The 14259-nt window shown below is 47.6% G+C and overlaps 1 protein-coding gene across 3 annotated transcripts in view; it reads right to left on the bottom strand.

Moving 5' to 3' along the window:
- Positions 1-9959: 9959 nt before the first annotated feature.
- The window catches only part of LOC119383963 (liprin-beta-1), a 102267-nt gene continuing 97967 nt past the window's right edge, over positions 9960-14259 (bottom strand). For all 3 annotated transcript variants that reach the window (XM_037652245.2, XM_037652244.2, XM_037652243.2), the window contains one exon: positions 9960-14240. In XM_037652245.2, the coding sequence (XP_037508173.1) occupies positions 14190-14240 (51 nt within the window). In that variant the 3' untranslated portion in view covers positions 9960-14189. The remainder of the gene's footprint in view (positions 14241-14259) is intronic.

Genomic DNA, 14259 nt, shown 5'->3' with positions numbered 1-14259 from the left:
AAATTAATGGATCCTTCGTTTCGTTGAAGGGGGCGGCTTCCGGCCGCAGTTCGGGATTTATGTGTAATGGGCTGGACACTGGCATATCCGGAGGAGGGGTTCGGATACGGTTCCTAGGGACCGTAGTTCGGAGGTCCTGACGCCCGCACTCACGCAGGTCCTCCCATCACAAGCAGTAGCTGGTATTACAGCTATTCCAGATAATTCCGGCTTCATTCATAAGCATTGAAAGCAATGCAACTTTTTAAGGAAGTTAAATGCTATTGAGTTTGGACCGTATTAGAGGCTTGGCAGACTGCTCAGTGGGAGGGGATGACCATAGGCGTGCGCACAGGGGGGGGCGACCGCCCCCCCCCCCTAATAACCTAGGGGGGGGCGCAAAATCTGCCCCATACATTGACCCCCATAGTCGCCTAAGAGGGGGAGGGGGCACAAAATCTGTCTCGTCCATTGACTTACAAGGGGGGGGGGGCTGCGATGAACCTTCGCCCCCCCCCCCTGATGGAGAACCCTGCGCACGCCTATGGGGATGACTAATAAGACAAAAAAAAAAAAGAGTACAAAAAAATCTTAGGTCATGGCAATATAAGTGTGACTAAGGGCAGAGTTTGGCAGGCATGTGGCTACAGTGGCACAGTTACTAAACCAGCAGCATCAATAGGAGTGGGTCAGCAGTCTTATAAATCACCGATTAATAAAACTTTCATACATGAAGTGCATTCTCAATTTTTATTATAAAATTTTGCAAACAGGTTTCCTTTAATGACAGACATATTCTATACGTTGGAAAAAGGATGTTACAGGACCCAGGTTCACAGAAAAGGCCTGAGGAGAGATGTGAAGCAACCAACAAACAGTGCCTCAGCTTGTTGAGGGTACTTTCTCTTATGTAAAGGAATCGTCCCTTGTTGAAAAGTCTTGCCCGACCAAGGAAATCTTTTGTCTGAGGAGTGTTTATCGATTCAAGTGTTGGTCACCCATAGGCGTATCTCCCAGGGGGGGGCAAGGGGGGCGCTGGCCCCCCCCCTACCAAAAGTCGGGGGGGCTGAGACCCCCCCCCCCTTTTGTGAGCGTTCACTGCCTACAGCGCAGTGGCAAACCAAGAACTATGCTGAAGTTTTCGTTCGACACGTCTGTCACAAAATTAGATTATGAAATTTTGATGTATCCCCAGCTTCTGCAGTGAAGATCGTCTTCCGTGCCTCACCACGGCGAACCATAGGTTCTCTGCGGTGCGAGTCGTCTACGCAACGCTTTGATACCTTGCACTCTTGCATTGTGGAGGAGGCTACAGCTGAGCAGGGGCTCTCAGGCGTCAGTCTTCCATCCTGTGTTTATTCCGTTCTACCTGAAATCAAATTTGCATCACCGCAGACGCAAGCTAGGGTGGGAACCAGCAGCATTTATGAATATTTCAGTCAATTAATGTTACTGCAGTTCACAGGAAATGCCTCTGGTTTTTCTTCGAAAACGTACAGCCTTGCCTGCCCTATCCCCTTGGCCGAAGTGAGTCGATGAACGCGCAGATGCGCAGAGTGTTACTTGGGCAGAGCTGACGCGGAACGGCGGTGGATGAAGATTCCGCCTGCGTTTCCAAATTAATCTTACTCGCCTGACTGATCATGCTGTAGCTTGCAATGACCTCAGTAGCTTGGATTAGGGTGATAAAAAAATGCATCCTCAACAAAGAAGAGTTTACAGAGCGATGCCGTATGCACGCATAAACGGTTCAACGACGTTATACAAGCCCTGAAATTAATTATGCACAAATAAATCCAATCTCGCCGCTTGCTACGACTAGCCTCTGCTAAACCATCATCGCGATGCCATCTTTTCTTTCGTTCAGAACAAGACGGAACAAATAAAGTTTTGCTCGACAGATTAACACTAATGCGTGGTTTAGTGTGTACTCGTAATTCTGATGTAAGTATCGCGGTTTGGTGACGTTGCGTGACAGGCAAGCTATTTGAGCGCCGACCAACAATAACCAAGAGCGAAGAAGTAATGGCGAGGAAAGGCAGTACCAGAAATAGTTTAGTACCTTGATCTTCTACCTAACAATACGTGGGGAGTCATTGCGAGATGGGAAGTTTTAGCTCCTTTCGTTGCATCGCGTTACGAACAGGCGCTGTGGGCATGACGCAGAAGTCTTGATTTTAAAAAGACGGGGCGTGCAAACACGGACACAAGAAAGAAGTCAGGACACCACAAAATTGTTTCCTGTGTTCGTGTTTGCACGCCCCGTTTTTTAGAATCTATACTTACCGACTAGCTCAGCTCTCTGTTATTTTAAGCAGAAGACTTCGACCGATCATAAACAACAATTCGCTTATACGAGACAGAAAAAAAAACGGACAGCTTTGTTGTCATGCCAGTCCAGATCTAGTCAACACAAGTGTGAGGTTCTGCCGCTTGCATAGCCATATTTACTGAGAGAAAGAGTGGTAAGGGCACTCGTATTGCCCTCCTTGCCCCCGCTCTCAGAAATAAAAGGTCAAAGTCTGACGCCGAAGGCACCGTTTGTTGACCGTTATCATATACTTCCCACTCAATACTTTTTCCGTATGATCATAACGATGAAGCTTGCTCTTCTTGCTCATGAGGTTACATTACAAACCTCAATGTCACAAAGTGGCACACGGCCTATCTTTAGATTTCTCCAAAGCCGTTCAATTCGTCAACCTCAACGTTTTGTCAAGAATGTTGGAATTTTGTGGTACTGGAGGCATAACAAGTTTTTGAACCTCATTGTATCTACAACGTGGAACACAGATTGTAATATTTGCGGGTGAATTTTCAGATGCAGTACCTCACAGGGAAAAGCTTTGTGACTTTTTCTGTTTACACTCTCTATTCACCATATCCCAAACATTTGTATCAAAGCTATATTTGTAATCTATGCAGATGGCGTGTCTATCTTTTCTGAGAAATTAAGGTTCAGGGCTAGTAACAAGGATTAACACACCCAAACTGGTATAAATCTACCTTGACGAATTGATATGTGATAAACACGTCATGAGTATGATGAGTAAACTCTGTAAAACAAACGGTATTATACGCAAAAAGTTTTGCGCACCCTTCATCAGTTGGCACGCCTCCGAACGAGGCACGTTTTTACAAAATAAATGTTTTGACTTGCTTGTTCGAGCAATAACCACCAATAAAAATATTACCAAGTGGCGCCGTTTCAAAAGCGCATAGTTTATGCAATATGAAATGCGGCGTACATACCTTTTTCAGTGACCTTTTTACGCAGCTCTATTTAGGTTAATTCCATATACACTGACAATGTTCCAGAAAATACAAAGCTGGGATAGTTTATAATATTACTGAATATATTAACAATAATTATAACATGGCAGGCAAGCCTCTAGACTGGCAAGTAAAGTATGTCAGTACAAATTGGAAAAAACCTATGCTGAAGTTTTTACTACCTCTGTTACTAAACACAATTAACGGTAACAACTTATTGATAGGAAAGAAATGTCACCAATTGACCTACAAATGTACTACTGGGAGCGACACAAGTAGCATTTGCTCATAAATAATCACTGTTACATTCACTTGTTTAAAATACGTTGCTAGGCTAGTTGGTGCATGGATAAATTCTAGGAAAGCGGCTAATCAAAAGACGAGGAGGAGAGAGGACGCAGCACGGTCAAGCCCACTCTTTGCCTCATCTCCTGTGCTAGTCTTTTCCTGCGCCGCTCTCCATGTATTTATCACCTTTTGAAAATTCTGAATAGGTGACGTATAAACAGTTGTGGCTCAAGGCGCGAAGGAACGCAATCACAAGAAAGGACACGGGACAGAGCGCTTCCCGTGTTCTTTCTTGTGGTTGTGCTCCTTCGTGATGAACGTATACCAACTCGCCTAATGAAAAGTTCTCTAAAAATACTGCTTACTTGTATGAAACGGATGTGTGTGCTTCTCCTGGGGCATTGCATGTAAAATGTATTGTCCTTTTTTATCATGTTGCTGGCGTCTGCATATATATATATATTGAAAGACGGCAGCAATGTCGGGGACTCGACGCCTTTTATTCAGCAGGGCCGCCCGACCAATTCTACGAACGAGGAAGACGCTCCAAGTGATGATGATTATATACAGGTGAAGAAGATGAAGGACGAATGCTGTGAATATTGTGCTCACACTAATTTCTCCCTCGCGCGGAAGCGGCCAACCTGGCCGCTGTTTATGGCGATGCCGTACGTCGTAGGAATGGTTTTAAGCGTGACACATGAACAACCTCCGTGCCACGGCAACGACCATCGGAAGGCATGATAACGGGAGTTACCCGATAGTTCACGGGAGAAGTTTGCTCGACAACAGCGTAGGGGCCAATAAAACGTGACTGAAATTTATCACATAGGCCAGGAACTCGCGTTGGGGTCCACAGCAATACTTCGTCTCCGGGACTGAACTGAACGATGCGGTGAACGTCATCGTAGCGAGTCTTGCGCTCCTGTTGACTTGCCTCGGTATTGAGGCGGGCGTGGTGGCGACAAGTGGCCAGGCGAGAGATTAAGTGCGCACTCGACGACGCCGACGAGTCCACGGGGACATCAAAAAAGGAGACGTCGAGGGGAGATGTCGGTTGACGGCCATAAACAAGAAAGAAGGGTGAATAGCCCGTGGTGCGCTGCGTTGCGGTATTGTACGCAAAGGTCACGAATGGCAGGATGGTGTCCCAGTTGGTGTGGTCGGCATTAATATACATGGAGATCATATCCGACAGAGTTCGATGAAAGCGCTCTGTGAGGCCATTAGTCTGGGGATGGTAGCCGGAAGTCGTCTTATGGATGGTATTACATGCGCCGAGAACGTCTTCGAGTAGTTTCGAGAGAAACGCCTTGCCGCGGTCACTCAAAAGGACGCGCGGCGCGCCATGTCGCAAAAAGATGGCTTCCAGGAAGAAAGTGGCGATGTCCTCCGCTGATCCTGAAGGGAGGGCAGCTGTTTCGGCGTACCTGGTCAAGTGGTCGACTGCAGTGACAATCCATCGCTTGCCGGTGGCTGATATTGGCAGTGGTCCGTAGAGGTCGATGCCAATGACTTCAAATGGAGCGTCAGGACATGGAAGAGGTTGTAGGAGTCCGGCTGGAGATGAAGTGGGTCGTTTGCGGCGCTGGCAGAGCGAGCATGAAGCAACATATCGTGCTACGCAGGTGGAGAGTCCAGGCCAGGCGAAACGACTGCGAATTCGTTCATATGTTTTGTGAAAGCCGAGATGGCCAGCCTTGGGGTCGTCGTGAAATGCTTCTAATATCTGTGCTCTGAGTGAACGAGGAGCGACGGGAACCCAACGCTGTCCTTCAGGATGGAATACAAAGCGGTAGAGGATTGAGTTTTCTATCTTGAAGTTCTGCAACTGGCGACGGGCGCGGGCGTTGGGAGGACGAGACGAGCCGTGAAGGCGTTGCATAATGGAGTGGCAGTAAGCGTCGCTGCGTTGACGAGACGCGAACGTCTCGTTGCGGAATGAAGGAAGCACATTCAGAGCGGCGAGCGAATGGACTGAAGAAGACGCGTTGACTGGGTCGCTCACGGATGACGACAGGCCGGGTATGTTTGACGACGGAGGTAATGGACAACGGCTAAGGGCATCTGCATCATTGTGTTTCTTGCCAGATTTGTACGTAACGTCGAAATCGTATTCTTGAAGACGAAGTATCCAGCGACCGAGACGTCCAGACAAATTCTTTAACGTCGACAACCAGCACAAAGCATGGTGGTCAGTCACGACGGTAAAGTGACGGCCGTGGAGGTAAGGTCGAAATTTCTGAATGGCCCAGACAACGGCGAGACACTCCTGCTCAGTGATGGTGTAGTTTTTCTCGGCTGATGTGAGGGTACGACTTGCGTATGCGATCACGCGTTCGCTAGAACGCTCATGTCGTTGCAATAGAACAGCGCCGAGTCCATGACCGCTGGCGTCAGTATGGAGGAGAGTGGGTGCGGTGTCATCGAAGTGACAAAGCACTGGCTCTGACGTGAGGGCACCTTTCAAGGTGTCAAAAGCCATTTGGCACTCGTCCGACCATACGTATGACGTTCCCGAAGAAAGGAGTTGGTGAAGCGGTGCGGCAATGGTGGCGAAGTCGCGTATAAAGCGCCGGAAGTAAGAGGCGAGGCCAAGAAAGCTGCGGAGCTCTTTGGAGCGATGAGGCGTCGGGAAGCGAAGAACAGCGGCAATCTTGTCGGGATCAGGCCGAATGCCGTCTTTGCTGACGAGGTGTCCCAATACCTTAATACTTTTGCTTGCAAAGCGGCACTTTTTGGTATTCAGCTGGAGACCAGCAGCTGCGAGGCATGCCAGAACTTCGTCTAGGCGCTGCAGGTGTTGTTCGAATGTGGAAGAAAATATCACTATGTCGTCGAGGTAACATAAGCACGTCTTCCACTTAAGGCCCCGCAGTACAGTGTCCATCATTCGTTCAAAAGTTGCTGGCGCATTGCAGAGGCCGAAAGGCATGACGTTGAATTCGTAAAGTCCGTCGGGTGTGGCAAAGGCAGTTTTTTCCTTGTCGTCCTCGTGCATGGGAATTTGCCAGTAACCCGAGCGTAGGTCAAGGCTGGAAAAATATTCCGTTCCTTGCAAGGAATCTAAAGCATCATCAATGCGAGGCAGGGGATATACATCTTTTCTGGTTATTTTGTTCAAGGCACGGTAGTCAACGCAGAATCGCACCGAGCTGTCTTTCTTGCGCACAAGAACGACAGGAGACGACCAAGGGCTGGCGGAGGGGCGGATGATATTTTGCTTGAGCATATCGGCAACGTGCTTGTCGATGATCTCGCGTTCGCTAGAAGAGACACGGTAGGGTCGGCGGCGGACAATAGAAGTTCCATCGGTGTGTATACGATGGGCTGCCGCCGATGTCTGCCCTAGAATAGGGGAGTGTACGTCGAAGGAAGAGATATGCTTCGACAACAACGCCAGTAGTTCGTCTGCTTGCGGCGGAGTCAAATCCGTGCTTATTGAATTGGCGAGAGTCGTAGCAAGAGTAGCATCCGTTGGTGAGCGTGGTTCCGCCCCACTAGTATTCGCAGCCACTACAGAGACAGGTTGTGTGTCCACGCCGCAAACTACAACAGCGCCTTCAGGAAGCAGAATCGGCTCATTTGTGACATTGAGTACAGCGAGGAAGGCGGTGCCATTGGTGAAGCGAACAAGACTCGATGCCAGTGCAATTCCTTTGGATATATAACGGGCTGATGGAGCGACTAGAACGTCACCGTGGTCAATGAAGTCTGAAGCAACCATAAGAACATGTTCGTGGCCAGGTGGCACCACGGAATCTTTGACGGTTCGTAGGCGATGGCGTGACCAATCTTCCGCGTCGGTAGCATCAGTCTCTTGCATATGTACGAGGCGTTGTCGACAAGAGATGGAAGCGGCAGCCTCAGAAAGAAAGTCCCATCCCAAAATAAGCATATAAGCGCAGGAGGTCAACACGGCGAACTGAATATGGTGCTTGATCCCTTCAATGAAAACTCGAACGGTGCACTGTGCTGATGGCCGTATCGTAAAGTCATTTGCGCTACGTAAGGGAGTGCCATTATAAGGTGTAGTAACCTTGCGGAGACGACGACACAAATCAGCATGAATTACAGAAATAGCGGCCCCCGTGTCCACCAATGCTTGAATAGGCACCCCTTCAGCATACACTAATAACAAATTGGCCGGGCCCTCTGGAGGTGTTGGTGTTTGTCCGAGCGATGCAGCTTTCCCTCCAAAAACTGCACCAGCTAGTTTTCCGAGCGGTATTCAGAGATAGGGACGACCGGTCGTAGAGGTGATGTTGAGCGTCGCAGAGGGGACGGGGACCGGTGACGTCCTGACCGGTAGTTTCGAGGTGCGTCGGCTGAAGAAGACGGGGAGAGGGAACGTGTTGAAGGACGGCGCTGGTACTGGTTAGGAGGGGACGTCGAATCTCTTTCGTATACGTCGTAGCCGCGGCGTTCGTCCTGCTGGCGTTTGCGACAATATCGGGAAATATGGCCTCGAATGCCACAATAATAACATATCGGGCGAGACGAGCGCCAGGGGGCGTAGAAGGCAGGAGTAGGTGGGACAGGTGGACGTGGCGCAAATGCTGCTAAGTTGGTCTGAGCAGGAACAGGATGCACGCTTTGAGCCAAGGAAGGTTGCATGGCAGCGATTTGCGCATATGTCGGGGGCGGAGGTGGTGGCGTCTGAATGTCAGACGTGAGAGCGCAAGCCATGGAGGACAGCTCCTCTTTGATGATGTCGCGCAGACCAGTAGACAAAGAGCGAGGCTGTGGGGCTGGCGGACATGACAGTCCTTGCGCTTGAAGCTCCTCGCGAATCAGAGTGCGAATCAACGTACGCAAATCCGCATCCGAGGAAGGCCGAATGTCACAGGCGTCGGGTTGCAATCGGATAGCTTGTAGTTCATCGAGATGTTGGCAAGTCGTGATGACATCCTCGACGGTGCTGGGGTTTTTGACGGCCAGAGCGTTGAACGCGACGTGGCCTATCCCTTTGAGGACGTGTCGAACCCGATCAGCCTCTGTCATAGCCGAGTCCACGCGACGGCAAAGGGCAAGGACGTCCTCGATGTACGAGGTGTACGTCTCTCCTGGATGTTGTACGCGGCCGTCGAGCTTCCTTTTCGAGACTTCAAAATGGATGTTTGGGGTCCCGAAAATCCTCCGAATTTGTTGAGCGAAGGTAGGCCAGTCAGGGAAGCTGCCCTCGTGGTTAAAAAACCACGTTTTTGCTACGTCGGACAGATAGAAGGCGACGTGACGAAGTTTTTGAGGTGCGTCCCATTGGTTGTACACACTGGTCATGTCATATTCTTTTAGCCATACTTCGACATCGTCGCGTGGGAGACCGGAGAAGATGGGTGGGTCCCGCTGCCGGGCGGTGACGGTCCATGCGGGGGCGGGTGGTTGGACGGGGTTCGCGGATGGTCCAGGCAGCGTGTCTTGGGCCATGACAGCGGGTACGCTGAGCAAACGACGACCGGAACGAAGCTCCAGGGAACTCGACGTTGTAGAGGACGTGAGGATCAAAAGCAGCCTCCACCACTTTGAAAGACGGCAGCAATGTCGGGGACTCGACGCCTTTTATTCAGCAGGGCCGCCCGACCAATTCTACGAACGAGGAAGACGCTCCAAGTGATGATGATTATATACAGGTGAAGAAGATGAAGGACGAATGCTGTGAATATTGTGCTCACACTAATTATATATATATAGATATTTATATATTTGTGTGTGTGTGTGTGTGTGTGTGAGCTTCGTGGGCCCTCCCACTCGTGAGCAAGTTGGTACGCCACTGTGGTCACCTCATTAAGTGACCCATAACCCATCCAACACATGCCTTAACTTCTTCCACTGTAAGGTTATGATGATGAAGCAGCAAGCGCACTCAAAAGTTATCAGTGCTACTTAAATGGTGCATTCATCTAATCCAAGACGCACACGCTCGTGATGCAAGGAAGTTCAGCATCTCGTTGGGTCCTCACACTCTGGAAACCTTTACAGTAAAGCTGTACATGCAACCAAAGTGTGTCCTTCCTATGTGCACAAAAACTCCTAACCCGTATGTGCCACAGAAATTGGGCAAGCCCCTATACTCTCCACTGGTCCACTAGAAATGAAGAAGCGATCCATGGACAAAAACATGCACCACAGAAATTGGGCAAATCCTAATACTATAGTACTCACCACTAGTCCACTAAATGTGAAGAACAGAACACACATACGGCAGACATTGATTTCTTGACAGACATAGCCAACAGCTGAGAAAGACTTTTAATGTATTGTAGAGATTAAACCTGTACTAAACACCAGGGCCACATGCTTCAGCTTCGCTAATTAATCGTCTGTAAGGAGTGCTTGAGTGGTGATTTCTGTGAGCAAGGACAAGTGGAATAAAATGGGACAATCAAAAAACGCCAGGAAAGAAGAGATCCAGCTACTCGTGAATGGCAACACTGCCATAGTGTCTCGTTTATTCCTGCGAGCAGCAAGAAAAATATACCAAGTGCAGGAAGGACTGTGTTGACAAACACAAGAACTGCAGTGACAGCACAGAAGGCTTCATACAAGTTCAAATTACAGTCATGTTATCTTTTAAATACAGCTTCCTAGGTAATGGTGCAACTGACAAAACACAAGGACTTTGTTGCAAAGGCAAGTATATGTAAAGCTATAAAAAATACGGCTCTGAAGAAGGCACAGAAATGAGCAGCACTTGGTGGCATTGACAGCACCTTTCTTGTTTGGGACAATTATCTCCAAGAGCTTCAAAATGCCATGTGATAAAGTCAAACAGTGCACCAATATTTTCATGAGCGCACTTACTAAAAACCATTTGTCACATTCGTCAAAGATGCTCCATTACAGCATTGTGGCATGAATGCACGTATAGGTGGCCTTACTTGTCCCTACACAAAATGAACTTATTTGCGCAAGTTTGGAAGTTTCACAAAAGGCACTGTACCCTGCTTTAGTGAATAAGGAGATACCAGTTCCAGCAGGACATTCTTAGAAGACCTGTACTCTGTTGTATGCTGCAGCATTTATTGTGCACACAACCACGGCTAAACTTTTTTGCATACTTTGCAAAGAACACTCTGGAAGCCGCAGAAGTGCAATCGCAGAACTCTCGCCTATTTCATAGTAAAGTAGCCTTTCATCATACATAAGGTGTCATAACATATTCCTCATGATCCATGTTCTTCACGACGTTTCATAAGCGGCCCTTGCCAGTTAATAAACAGTGCGACTCTACACTTGTTGTACACACCGTTTCTTGTGAAGGGTGCACTACTTATTTACGATACCTACAGTTCCAAGTATGTCTAAGATGCTAGACCATCCACGCATAAGTTCTACTTGATATGGAGTTGACATCAGATAAAGCCACGTGCAGTTTGTAAGCCTCGAGCTTCATGTATGTTTTGTGCAACGTTTTGGTGTGAGCGTTGCTGGTGCAGTGTAGATGTACAGTGAGTGCAGCCTGTGCCTACATGTTTATAAATACGTGCCAATTGCTTCATATACCGTGACTGTACTGCATGAAGTCAACCTAATGCCAAATTACACAGTGCATTCAAATAATGAGGCATGTAGTGTTTTCTTCGCAAATGCACAAAGTGTGCAAGGTCGCATTAGCCTCTACAGCGTCGAGCATACTTGGGGCAATGCCCCCTTGAACTATCTGCCTACGGCCGCTACATCACGAATTAGTATGCATTTGGCTGCTATGAATAATAGGCAGCAGCCTCATGCTCAGCAGCATACAACACTGACTTCTAACAACCCATGGGAGGGACACCTTGTCAAAAGCGTCAAGGCTGACTTAACCGAATGGACTGCACGCCCTATTGTTGCTTAGGAGCATCACAAATTGTGGCAGTCTGAGCTCGTCTCACTTTATTGTCTTGCACAGTTCCACACATCTCGCAACATGTCCTGTTGCTCCATGTAGTGCCTCAAACTTTTGACAAAGACTACCTGGGAAATTGAGTCTTAATGCCCAACACTCAAGCGACATTTCAGCATGTCCAACTATGCAGCAAGCTATATGGTGTACACAAGAGCTGCACCGAGGAAGTATCAACAGCCACTGTAAAAGTCTCTCTTTTTTTTTTGGCCTCATTTGCATAACCAAAGGGGAATTCTCTCCTCAGCATGTAATCTGATTTTCATCACAACCTTGAGACACTGCGAGTTCAAAAGATGGAGCTAGTATGAAATGTGAGCAACATTTAGATGCAACATGCAAAAGAGGTGAAGCAAGAATGCTAAAACTGCAATTGGTCAGTCGTCATCAAACCTCCCCATACAATGCCACAGTGGACTGCTTTGCAAAGTAGGAACCCTCACTTCCTCTAATGCCCAAACTATGACATGTTAAAAGGTGAAAGTCGGCTCAGCAAGTTGCAATGATAAACGGTGCATGAGTGTTTTGTTCACCTTGGTTACAACATGCGAGCCTGGCTACAGGACAAAAACAGTGGAGAAAGGAACAGAGATATTGGGTGCTGACTACAGCAGCCGAGCTAATGTCAGCAGATAGAAAATACTTGAGGTTAGCCATCTCATGTATAACGTGAGGTGGTACTTGATGCAGCATTCGGCAAGACAGAGGCACCAAAAGAAAAGACAACACAACACAATCAAACTCCCAGGCACGGTGTCATCAAGCATTCAAAGAATAATTGCGTGAACTCTACTTGGTTCCTTTTAATGAAAAGCAACTGCCACTGCATAGTTTTTAACAAGATGCACAGCTAAGAGAGAAACATTGTGATAGATAGCTAAGGATCAGGCATGCAAATGATGTACATATTGAGTCATACGAGTCATATTAATAATTGCTCGAATTTTACGTGCCAAAACCACGATATGATTATGAGGCACGCCATAGCGGAGGGTTCCAGAAATTTCGGCCACCGGGGGTTCTTTAATGTGCAATTGAAGTACACAGGCCTCTAGCATTTCGCCTCCAACAAAATGCGATTGCTGTGGCCAGGATCAAACCTGCGTTTTTCGGGTCAGCTGACAAGCACCATAAACAATATGCTACTGTTTCAGCTAGCTAAGAGTCACATGATGATGATGATGATGATTCAAACTTTATTGGGGTCCAGAGAAGACGCAGGGAAGACCCATTGGAGTCACATTGCCTATGTATTCACGAGGCAGATGTGGAGAAAACAGGTCCACAAAAGGTACAGGCTCGTAGAATGTGCATAATCATGTGCATCAGCACAGTGCATCCCTAAGTGAAGAAAGTACGCATACATGATTGCAATAGTTTCTCTTGCTTATCTCAACTACCTTGATTACCTTTTTATCATTCAGTTTGCTAAGCATTCTGACACTTGAACGTGAAAGAAATGCAATTTTTATGCAATACTGAGTGACCACCTCTCATGGCTCTGCACCATGCTGAAGCTATGCAGTGCAATTTGCTTTCCACAATGTCACACATCAAAGGCTGCATACATGAAGAAACTATAACACTCACTTTGTACCAGAGCCAAGGCTCCACTGACAGTAATAAAAGAAAACATGTGATGAGCACATCCTGCATAGTGATGAACAGTCCTATAGTGTGTCCTAGCACTGCACACTCGATAAACCACTTTCAGGGATTTCACTAAAAGTGAGCACTCATTGGTTAGTCCAGTGGGAGCATATGTGACGAAAGTCTCGCCTCCCACTGGCATCATTTTCACAGCGTATAGTTCTTCAATGTGTTGATAAGGTGCCCGTCACTGGTTAGCCATGTTGCTCGTCATCTTGTCAAGCAATAAGTGGAAGCAGCTGTTGATCAGAAGTGATCAAACAAGGATAACCTAACTCCCGCCCTCGTGCTGCCCTCAGTGTAGCCTAGTTGGCAGCACTGTCACTTTTTTATAAAAAAAAGTGTACTTAAATGACAAGAACACTCTATAGGCTAGAAAAACTCCATGAAAGAGCTCGAGAGGCTAAAGCAATATGTGCATCCCAAATTTTTTTTGGGGGGGGGGCATGTGGGCTCTAACAAATGCAGAGAAACAACCAACACAAGATGCCAGTTGGCGATAAAACAGAAATTATGCGAGGTGACAGCAACGCAGCCGCCATCTATGCAAAGCAAGGATGCCTCTGACAAGTCGATGCTCCTTCCAAGTGCTTCAGTGTGCCCACACAAAGTGGGTGGCCACTCTCTGACACTTGTTGGCGAACATCAACTTTGTCTACCACAGTGGCAGTCATTACCACACCAGTCATCCAGTGCGTGAGTAGTGCAACTTTCAGTATGGCACCTGCACAGGACGAAAGCACATCTGAAGGAACACACGTATGCTTCAAATAAAATCCTGCCGACAGGTATTTGCCATTTTGTTCTTGCACAAACATATTTGTGTTGGAAGCACGAAGCACACACTGCCATTTCTAATCAGCTCCAGCGTAGTTCAGGCATTGCAGCTGGCACTGAATGCTGTGGCATCTCCATGTCAGCATTAAAGAAAAAAAGAAAAAAAAAAAGAAACAGCAGTCACAACAGAGCTCTGCATCTCGCTTGCAATACTCGTAGTAAGTTTTAAAAACGTCAGTATAAAATAGGTGCATCCTTTCACTAAGTGCGATGCGCGTGAATATATTAAAAGAAAGGCCATGAGGTGCTTTGGTATGGGCAAGAGTAGAGACGTTGGCTAGATGTTGGTCGATGCCAGTTTGTCCAGGTTCTTCACTTCCTGTAGTTTCTGCAAAAGAGGGTGGAGA

The sequence above is a fragment of the Rhipicephalus sanguineus genome, chromosome 2 (genome assembly GCF_013339695.2).
Source record: "Rhipicephalus sanguineus isolate Rsan-2018 chromosome 2, BIME_Rsan_1.4, whole genome shotgun sequence".
Classification (NCBI taxonomy): Eukaryota; Metazoa; Arthropoda; class Arachnida; order Ixodida; family Ixodidae; genus Rhipicephalus; species Rhipicephalus sanguineus.
This window is presented reverse-complemented; position numbering and strand designations above follow the sequence as displayed.